The sequence below is a fragment of the Brachyistius frenatus genome, unplaced genomic scaffold, assembly GCF_029030835.1.
Source record: "Brachyistius frenatus isolate BFR_SWC_R1_liver_20210118 unplaced genomic scaffold, ASM2903083v1 Contig_117, whole genome shotgun sequence".
Taxonomy (NCBI): Eukaryota; Metazoa; Chordata; class Actinopteri; family Embiotocidae; genus Brachyistius; species Brachyistius frenatus.
The window spans coordinates 1223426-1233993 of record NW_027210716.1 but is presented as its reverse complement, the minus strand read 5'-3'; the positions used below and the strand labels follow the sequence as shown (position 1 = coordinate 1233993).

Here is a 10568-nt window from a genome sequence, read left to right as displayed (position 1 = left end):
GAGAGAAAAACAACAACAACAACAAAAAACTGTAGCTTCACTTTTGTTGGCTAACTTATCCTCGTTTTCTTAAAGTCCTTCATCCTCTTTTGGCATTAAAGGGTCACCGACGTGGAGCGGAAGCGGAGGTCCCGTCTCATGGTGAACGACAGCTGTTTCTTGGGCAGAAACGGAGCCCGTGTTTTAAGTGTTTCAAGCGAGCTGGCTCACCGGGCAGCTAGCTGCGGCTAACAACTAGTTGACACGTGCACGCGTGCGCGCACGGACGGCACACTGCGGTCGAGCAAGAGAGAGAGAGAGAGAGAGAGAGAGAGAGAGAGATTCCCATGGCGCTGATTGGGTGTTAGCACTGACGTCATGGGGAAGGCTTTTTTTTTTCTTCTTCTCTTATTTCAAAATTGTCAAAATATCATAATCGCAAATACTTTTTTTTTTTTTGAATATGTGATTAAAAGAATATCAGGATTTTTAAAGCTGCTGAAAACAGTAAATACACTGTAAACAAAAATACGTGAGGTAAAGTGTCTTGCAGCACCAATAACTCACCTCTGGCAAAATCCATCACAGTACAATAACACTGTTGACTGTGTTTCTTGGTTTGTGTGTATATAATATATATAGATATTTACTGTACTGTATATATATATATATTGACTGTGTTCTTGGTTTGTTTGTATATAATATATATAGATATATAATGTACTGTATAAACTGTGCATTTTATATTTTATATTTATATTTCTTACTGCTATTTACTGCTATTTTATTGCTTTTCTATTATTATATTCTATTATTTCTATTATTATCTTATTGCTTCTGTACGCTGCTGTAGCGAAAAAAATTTCCCCTCGGGGATTAATAAAGTAAATACCTACCTACCTACCTACCTACCAACAAGGCCCTATGCAAGGTATCATTCAGCAACAATAAAAGATTATCTTTCTTCTTTACTATTTCCTTTTACAAGAAAAAAATTAACCTAAAATACAAAAAAAGTTAGTAAAATCCTGTACAATACACATATCCAGCAGCATTAGTTTTTTTGTTTTGTTTAGGCCTACCTGAAAATCACCGCTAGTGGAGGTTGAAGTCTAATTTTTGTTTTAAAAAAAGATAGTAATCCCTAACCTTCTCAGCAGTGCGTTGTGCCATTATTGGATTTCTGGTCATTTTTTTGTGCTTGTTTTTGTTGCTTTTTAACAGTTGCCTTGCACACTGCCGTCATCATACTGCTCTTCTGTTGTCATGGCTTTGACGTTTGCTTGTGGCGTTTTTCACAGGGGAAGAATTGATTATAAAATTAGTAAATTCGCCTTTTTTTTGTTGCTCTGCTTTTTGTCACTGTATAACAACATTTTTGAGGGTATGTAAAACATCATTCCTGTGTCAGCAAGTTAAAAATTCCTTCACTCTGGTCTGCTATGGCACAGTGTAGTGGTGCAGTGTTTAGCACTGTCGGACCTTTGCTGAGGCCTTTCTGTCTGGAGTTTGCATGTTTTCCCTGTGTCTGATTAGGTTTTTTCAGGATACCCTGTATTTCTCCCAACCGTTCAGGCATGTTAGGTTAACTCGTGACTCTAAATTGCTTGTAGCTATGAATAGTTTTCTGTCTTCTGTCAGCGACGGACTGGCGACCCGCCTAGGGGCCTTCCCCCACAAGTCAGCTGGGATATGCTCCATCCATCCATCCAGCCCCCCTGGACCCTGTTCAGGATAAAGCAAGTATAAGTAAATGGTTGGAAGGTCTGTAGACTTCTAACCATTTTTCTTATATTTGTGTAAAGAGGTGTGTGGACAATGGCGGAACGTAGTGCCTGAGCTAAGGTTGTGGGAAGTTGGCAATGTTACCCTTGGCCTAAACAAGTGGGGGTGAGGGGTAAGAGTCAGGATCTGAAGAAAAGCCATGGAACATTAAAAAAAAAACGCTGTTCTTATAAAGTTGACAGAAAACACCTGTAATCCGACAATACAGGTTTCATGGTTCTGGGAGTTTGTTGCTGAATTTGCAGGCAATGTAAATGTGATTTAAAGTGAAAGAAAGCTTTTTACACACTTACACATTTTCAGCTGGTTCAACAATGTATTTTAAAGTGTAATAAGCTTGGACCTTAAGTATGTTTTACAAATAGAAGTTTTAAGCAATAAGATCAGAAATCAGGATAAATTACCTACAGCAGGAAAACCTGGCTTGCGTGAACAGCAGTTGGTCGGTCAGTATGTGATATCAGTTGTTGTCTGCTTCACTTGTCATAGCTGTTTTGTTGAATTAACCTTGTGAGATCTCAGCAATGCTCAGGAGGGACTCTTTGTATCCCATAGCCACCCTCTTTCATCCCCAATGTCAGCACAAATCAGACTTTACCTGCTCCAGACAAATACTGACACCACCTCCCTCAGCCCACAGGATGATTCCCATCAGTCTCAGCACAAAGAGGCTAACAAGACAGGTGACCCTGCTGACTTGAGATACAGTCCCACTAAATTCTTGTCTTCAGAGATAAATCTCAAGAAAAATGTATGGCTGCTTTGGCAACTATGACCTTCCATCACATCACGTCAGTGACTCCATCTTACAGTTCCTTGTGTTCTCAGCAGGGGGTAGTCAAACAACACAAAACATGGTGCTGAAGCATACAACACATTACAGATCTTATGGGATGGTTGAGGAGGCAATGGAGAATGTTTTTTCTTTTTACCGGAAGTATTCAGCAAGTCAGAACTGATAAAATCACATCAATCCTTTTTGGATAATTGAATATTGTACATCTACGGAAAATAATTGTAATAATGTAACATAAACTGGAGTTATAAAATACATGTCAATGTCATTTTTAGAGCGGTATGTCACTACAACAGCCGTTGTTCAATATGGTACCAGTATGTGGTACTGTATGTGGACTTACTTACATAGATTTGGGGGACTTGAAATAAAGGACCAAAAGCATTGCAGACGCCGAGATAAACTGACTTTAAGTCCCTCAATGTGGGTCAAGCTCCCAAAACACAGGCTTCTTCACGTCTCATAATTCATTGTGGTAGTATCTTTTGTTAAAACACTCCCTGTTAGATGTCCAAATTTTTCAAACTGCACCACTACTTAATAAGGGACATGTCAAGCAGAGTTACCCAAGTCATGAGACTTGCAGCAAAGGCCATGAGTGACACCTGATCCTATTTCATACTGTGGTGTGAGATGGGACTGAAACCTCACTGAAATCAAGGCACTCTAATTTGATTGAGACCTGAACTAGACAGCAACAGCTGTAGTGCATGGTACAGAAAATAAATAATGGACATTCAGGCAGCGTTAACACACCCGAACCAAACAGCCTCTAAAAGAGAGTGAGACAGAGAGTGGGCAAGAGAGGGGGAAGAGAGAGAACATGATGATGAAACTCAAGTGTAAGACACATTTTTAACACATTTTAAGACGTGCAATTTGTGTGAAATGCTGTTTCTTCATGTTAAACATGTTAACTTATCTTGTTAGCAAAGAATGGCCTTTGTAGAATTACATCATTGTGAGTGTATTGTGCATCTCTCATCCCAAAAGATTCCAAATTCCCAACACTGAATCACTATAGATTTAGGCGATCATTACACTAATATTTAATAATTAGGCTGTCTTGTGTTTCACATCATACACCCTGATGTATAGTATACCATAACTATTATCTGGAATCCTAATTTGTGTCAGTCTTAGTTCACTCTAAATTGTCCTGACCTAGAAACTACATTATTTTTAGTGTAGATGTCTACAATGTTCATATCAAAGAATAAATATCAAATAAGGTGCGTTTTCTTTGTGAAACTAGAAGAAGCAACACACAACACAGGTGTGTACAAAGTATATAATCAAGTGTATTTTCATCTTTATCCACGTTCTGTACACATATTGAGATCCATTTCACATGAACACTATACAATAGCAATGAGTGAGGAATGGTATATTTTCTGAGCGCTGAGCAGCTCACGTTGAATGGCACTTTCTTAAAAAAAGAACAGGAAATCACAGAGCATGAATAAATAACTCAGCAGAGAAAATGGCTTTATATTATCAGAGTAACAGATTCAGCACATATAAAATGCACAATGCAACAAAACTAAACATTTGTTTGTTTCATCCTGGTGTTTTTCTCTGCATAATCTGAACTGTAAATAATAAAAAAAAAAAAAACAAGAGATATTGGCAGCTATCAGAAGAGAGTGTTCTCTTTGTCCGGATTTAAGTAAAAGGCCATCTAAAATGTAATGTGTTAAGAGGAGTGGTAACAAGATACATCGAAATATCAGAGAAATATCAATACAATTCACAAATCTTCAATTATTTATCTCATAGAATAGTCTTTTAATAACTGATAGAAAAAACAATACATGTTTGGCTGCTTTACAAGGAATATCTATGTCTCAAAGATATGTTTACATTTTCTGTGTGCTTTTGAATTATCCCATGATGGTTCAGAGGAAAGAAAAGATCATGAGTGAGCCAGCCTCTGGTGAGGTGCATCGGTTCTGTTTTTCCCAAGAAGCAAACAGAAAAAAAAGACTTCCTCGACTGTGGATCTGTGTTCCCGAAAATTCCTGTAGAGTTCGGGTTGCAACAGTTTTGGTGTAGTCATGAAAGCTGAGGGTGTGGAGGGGTCGGGCCAGGCATCGCTGATGTTTATTCTTCTTCATACTGTCCCAGCTTACACAATGCCTTTTCAATCTGATAACCTCTATATGTACATACAAGCAGTGTTTACAGAGAAATACTTTCACTGGTATAGACTGACTTGTTCACAATTATCCCTACTTGGAATGGCATGGCACATCGACTGTGATATCTCACATAAATAATCCATCATACTATAAAGTTCACATACCAGAGTACGTCGAGTGATTTAATTATCCCTTTGAAACGCTGTATTTTTCACCAGGAGAGCTAAGTATCTTGCTCCATTTATGATGTTCCATCAGCAACATAACACCATCTCCTGTGGACGGAGGCAGAGTGACTGGGGAGATTTAAAACCACATAACATAACATCGAGGCTGCAGAGATGATGTCCTATCCAAATAAAGGCTTTCTTTTTGAGTGTAGCTTGAACGACTGGGGTGTTTTCTGCTCATCTACCATGAAAATTCAATAACTGGCCTGTTCTGCCTCATATATCATAATGGGGACATTGAGACTTGAGATAGAGCATTACAAAGAAGTACAAAGAAGCCAGATGTTCTCAGCACTTTCTTCACTGTACCATATCCATGCTATATACAAAGCCAAAGTGGATATGCTTCTTTCTAGCTTGTTAGAAACATATAAAAAAAAAATCATACACTAACAAAGAATCGGTGAATGCAGACTGAGTGCACATTATGACACAGAGGATGAGTCAGATCTTGTGCCAGAGATAGGAATTTATCACTAATAGGAGCTGAGCAACCTTGACTTTTGAGAAGAATGTAAAAGCAAGATACAATTGCTTTGTGCAGTTGTTTTTAGTGGCTCGTGAAATATTTCTGATAGTCGACCTGACAAAATGGGAGGGGCAAAACGAAAGCCTCCTCTCGCTCATCCTCTCGTCTCAGTCCACACTTGCCATCTCCCCTTCTCCGTATTCAGACGTAGTATTCTTTGTCTTTGTTTTTTTTGCCCTTTGTGATGGCCTTTGCCACTGAAGCCGTAGCTGTGCTTTTGTCTTTGACCACTGCTCCGTTGCCCTCCACAGTGGAATTGTTGGCAAAATTGTGGCTCTGGTCTGTCTGGTAGGAGCCCTCATCCCGGTTCCGGTACTTGTACATGGCATAGAGGAGGATAAGAATGCAGAGAGCAGCAGCAGCCACGATACCAACCACCATCCCTGTGGTGCTACTGGACTCCCTTATCACCTCCACGGCACCGGGCTGGCTCTTTTCATCAGAGGCTGTGGGGTTGGCTGTGGGCACATGGGGAAAATTGGGGGGGTAAGTTAGTCCTGGAGTGTTTCGGGAGGATGGAGGAGCAGGGGGCAGAAGCACCTGGTCACGGGTGTTCATTTTGCCTGCGGGAATGTGGAGCTGGTCAGGGTTTGTGGTGGGAACAAAAGGAGGTAGGGGGCGGGGTTTCTGGACACCACCCTCACCGGCGGCGGGTGGTGGAGGAAGGACTGTCCTGTCGGTGACCATGGGGGAGTTTTTATTGTAAAAGTCCTCGTCATCGGATTCCGTCATCTCCCCAGAGCCGAAGGCCGAGACCTCCACAGGGTCACCACAGTCCTCCTGGTCCGGGGGGCAGGAAGGGTGAGGAGGGAGTATCAGGGATTCTTTGGTGGTTTCAAGTGGGGATAGGAGGGTAGGAGGAGGAGGGAGGACGGGGTAACGGGTGGCGATGGATGGGGGCTCAAGGGAATCCACTGTTATAATAGGCAACACTAATTCACCTCCTAGAAAGGAAACAGAAAAGGTGGGGGATCCTAAATTAGAACAGCATTAAAAATTAAATTTTGGCTGAACATTTGTGCTCATTAAGGTGGAGGCACAATCTACTCATTATGTAGATTATTGCTGAGGAATTAAACTAATATTAGCTGGCTTATCAGTGATATTATTTATAGTGATGACACATACGCTGATTTCTAAAATGCAAGGTTATTCACAACATTTGGCACATGTCGAGAGAAACAAATTAAACCCGTCATGATGCTGTCTTGAATAACTGCAGTCTTTGATGCTTAAATGCAGTCAGTATATGGGTATGCAGAGTTTAACATTATGGAAATATAATGCAGCAAAAACGTAAAAGAGCTCACATGCAGACACAAACATACAAGATGACCCATGAAAGGCGGCAGCTGAATGAAGAGCACATAATAAACAAAAGATCAGTAAATTAAATTGCCATGCTGCTGTATGCACATCTGTAGGCAGAGGTTAAAGGGTGACAAGAGAGCAGACAGGTTATTGTATGGAAGAATCACACACAAAACATTGTTGCTTGCTGAAAGCAGCCAGTGTCTAATGAATGTCTTTAATTACTTTTTGGATCTAGAATACTCACCACTTAAACCCTCAAAGCATTTATCTTTACATGCAGTATCTAATGTGTTTTCAAAGAATTTATATGTACATACAGTATATATTTTTCTATTAGAATATTTCAGTCTGCAGAGTTGCACAGATTTATGGCATCCTGGCTCTCTTTCATCATTATTTGTGTTGCACTTTGCAGGGCCAGCCAACAACAAACAATTCTGAAAAGGTTATATTAATAATTGAGGCACCAATAATAAGGGCAGACTCATTCTTAAGTTCCACAGCTTGTTTCTGTCACAAGCCTGATATGCTGTCATCCACTGTTAATGACTGCAGAATACTCTACAAAGAGTTTCTTCGACCCAATTTATTGAGTTACGGATATATGCGTCGTGAATTGATGCTATTTGAGTTCGGAACAACCAGACAGAATCCCTGAATAAACGAGTCTAAAATAGATGCAGAAACATGGATGCAGGAAGAGAGAGTTAAATTTGTTTTAAACAATGTGCCTTTTTTCTACAATCCTGGGTAAAAACAACATCACTAGTAGTTAGATAAGTGCTCTCGTCCCATCTTTTTGCCACGGCGGACCCACCTGTTCCTGGTTCACACTCTTCCAGGTCCTCATCATCACTCGGACACTCAGCTGATGCAACCAAAATATCATCAGAATTCTGCGGCTGAAATTAAGTGGAGAAAACGTGTCAGTTTCAACAATTTACAATTAAAACACCCCCATCATCTAGTGTTGTCCTATTTGGGGAAAATCTGCCGAACGCAGCACTGTACCACTTTGGTGTTTTTGCTTTGAGCAACACTAGTGAGACTTCGAGCTCAAAATGAGCCCATATGCAGTTATTTTTCATCCTTCACCCCTGTGGCTGACTTGATGTACAAACAAAGTAAAAGCAATACTGATGGAGGTTGTCACTAAATGCTGCTGCATTGGCTCATATTTACAATATATTGAAGCATGAATATTATCATTATCATAATCATGGTGAATTCAAGGTCAGCTACTTTGTACTGAAACTGTCATTTTTTGGAGTTATGTTGCATTTTATTCTCATTTTCATTGCATACAAGATTTGATATATGCACAATGAATTTGACAATTTAGATTTTGATTGATTATAATGATTTAACTGTTTTAAAATACTTTATTGTACAGTGATAGCAGATGTCACACTTGGAAATATATACAGTTGATGTGTCGTACAGATTTTTGCTACATTTCTAAAGTTACTGTGTGTGACTGTTATGTTTAGGGGATGTATTTCAGACTTTAACAGCAATGTCTGTGTTGATTACCAAACAAACAAACAAAAAAACCTCTCTCAAAATAGCGCTCATTCTCAGAAAGAGTTCAGCGAGTTCATCCTCCTCAGAGACTCAGCTCTCACAGTCAGAAAAAGAAGCCAATATAAATGTTTTACTTATTTTACTTTCATTAAAAAGTTTGACATTTTAATGATGGAACTAGGGCTAATTTTTCTAAAGTTAAGTGCCATTGTAGTGTCAAGAGAGACAGAAGACTCAGGTGTATCTGATTATCCTTGGTTATATGATCATGTTCTCTTATTTTCACAGACTGCCCTGGTAAACTTCAAACTGCACAATGATACAAGATGAACAGAAACAAAGTCCAACTTGGAGCAGAATGTGACAAGCAAGTTTGGGACTGAATAGACATGAAGGATCCAGGTGAGTTATTTTACAGGAAGATTTATAGAAGAGAAAATCATACCACCTTTAGCCCTTTTTTTCTGGTCAGTCTGAGGGTTAAATTTGTTGTGGCAATTTACACATTTGGTTTTGTACAAATCAGAATTGTGTACTTTTGAAGGGAATGCTGACTTGATATAAAAGGGGAATATTGTTTGAAACCATTAGGAATCCTCTCAATTATATTACAAACATGGCTGTAGACATCGTTCTACAACTTATAAAATCTAAATTAATAAGGTGATCAAATGTCACTAAATATAAGTGGCACATGTTTCTTGACATTAATACATTACCATGCATTTATTATCACTAGTATTTGGGTCTACACAATTCCCAAAGCCATTTTCAATACTTAAAGGAAATGTGACTATAAATAGTCAGAAATGTAAATCAAAATTTGAGAAACAATTAAAAAAGACACAAAACATCCTTAAAGTCACTGGGAACAACGACAACCTTCATCTCAGTCATAAGCCAATTAACTCCCAGTTGTTGGCAAATAAAACTCAGCCCTCCTCAGATATTCCTTTAGACTCTGACCTTTGAGATGCTCTCCCTCAAGCTGGGTGACCGCTGCCTGCGGGTGGTGGTCGTAGCCATAGTGGTGGTGGTTTCCATGATTGTGGTCGACATATCAGACACTGCCAGTGGTGTGGCCGAGGTGGTGTCGGTGGTCAGCACAGAGAGCGAGTCTCCCACCAGGCGCAGGTTTCCCTCCACCTGGACACTGGGATCGTTTTCTGCTGCCAACTTGAGCACCTGGAGACCGTTATAGTAGAGCCCTGAAATCTGACCCTGGAAGGGCCGACCCTTGTCCTGGCCACCAATTTTAATGGCTGCCTGGCTGTTAAAGATGGTCAACTGTCTCCCTAAAGTCAGACAGAGGCATAGAGAAAGAAAAAGGTGGCAGACAGAGAGAAGTCACACGGGAGATTTTGCACAGGAACGTCATTTGAACCAGGTGGGCTTTAGTGATTATAGACAGTAATAGTCATGTGTTTAAAAGTTGATTTATATGTTAAAAGGGGAACGTTAGTTAGCAGCACGTTTATCATTTTGACTTTACACATGCAACAGGAGGCTTAAAGCCTATTTAGGTGTCTATTTAAGTGTTTTAATGAGAAAGGATTAGTCATTTTGAAGTTATCACTGAATAAGTTAGCAAACTGTCTGTGGGGAGAAGAACATTTATCCCTTATCTCTATAATAGATGCTGAGAGGATGGCTTCTTTTTACAGAGAATTATTACAATGGCAGTCTAGCTATACTTCAGACTGTGCAAAGCTAAATGACAATAAAAGTTAAACTCCCTCCTCCCACTGACTTCAGCAGCCATTAGGCCATTAAAACATGCTTTGCTCTGGATTCCCCCTTGTCCAATTGTTTCAGCTCCTGAAAGGGCCAGTGATATCCAACAGCACCATTGTCAGCAGCTTCACTGATAAGCAGTGTTACATCAGAGGAGGAGGACTGCAGTAATGGGCCCATCTCAGGAGAATACTTATTAACAAAGTTAATGGCTGCAAACAGTGATCTGCTTTAACAGCCTGTCAGGGCTGTTTTGTTGCCACAAAAAAACTTGGGAGTCTGACGTGGTCGTTGTAGTACAAGCAAGACAAGGTTCAGAGGAACAAGACAATGGAGAAGAAGTTCACTGGTGTGATCACAGAAGGAGTTGGGGTTTAAAATGTTCAGATTATTGGGGATGAGACCTGGTCATCTTCTGTCACATGTTAGTTTCTGTGGTGTTAATGAAAAAGTTACACAGCATTTTAATGATTTTTGTTTTTATGTGGAGTAATTACACAGTATCTAATTACACACAGTGGTTAGGAGGGATGGTA

The 10568-nt window shown here is 39.8% G+C and overlaps 1 protein-coding gene across 7 annotated transcripts in view; it reads right to left on the bottom strand.

The window, feature by feature from the left end:
• Positions 1-3850: 3850 nt before the first annotated feature.
• The window catches only part of nrxn2a (neurexin 2a), a 118195-nt gene continuing 111477 nt past the window's right edge, over positions 3851-10568 (bottom strand). For all 7 annotated transcript variants that reach the window (XM_069713327.1, XM_069713332.1, XM_069713330.1 and 4 more), the window contains 3 exons: positions 9265-9593; positions 7592-7676; positions 3851-6404 (listed from right to left, as the gene is read on the bottom strand). In XM_069713327.1, coding sequence (XP_069569428.1) covers positions 5602-6404; positions 7592-7676; positions 9265-9593 — 1217 coding nt within the window. In that variant the 3' untranslated portion in view covers positions 3851-5601. The remainder of the gene's footprint in view (positions 6405-7591; positions 7677-9264; positions 9594-10568) is intronic.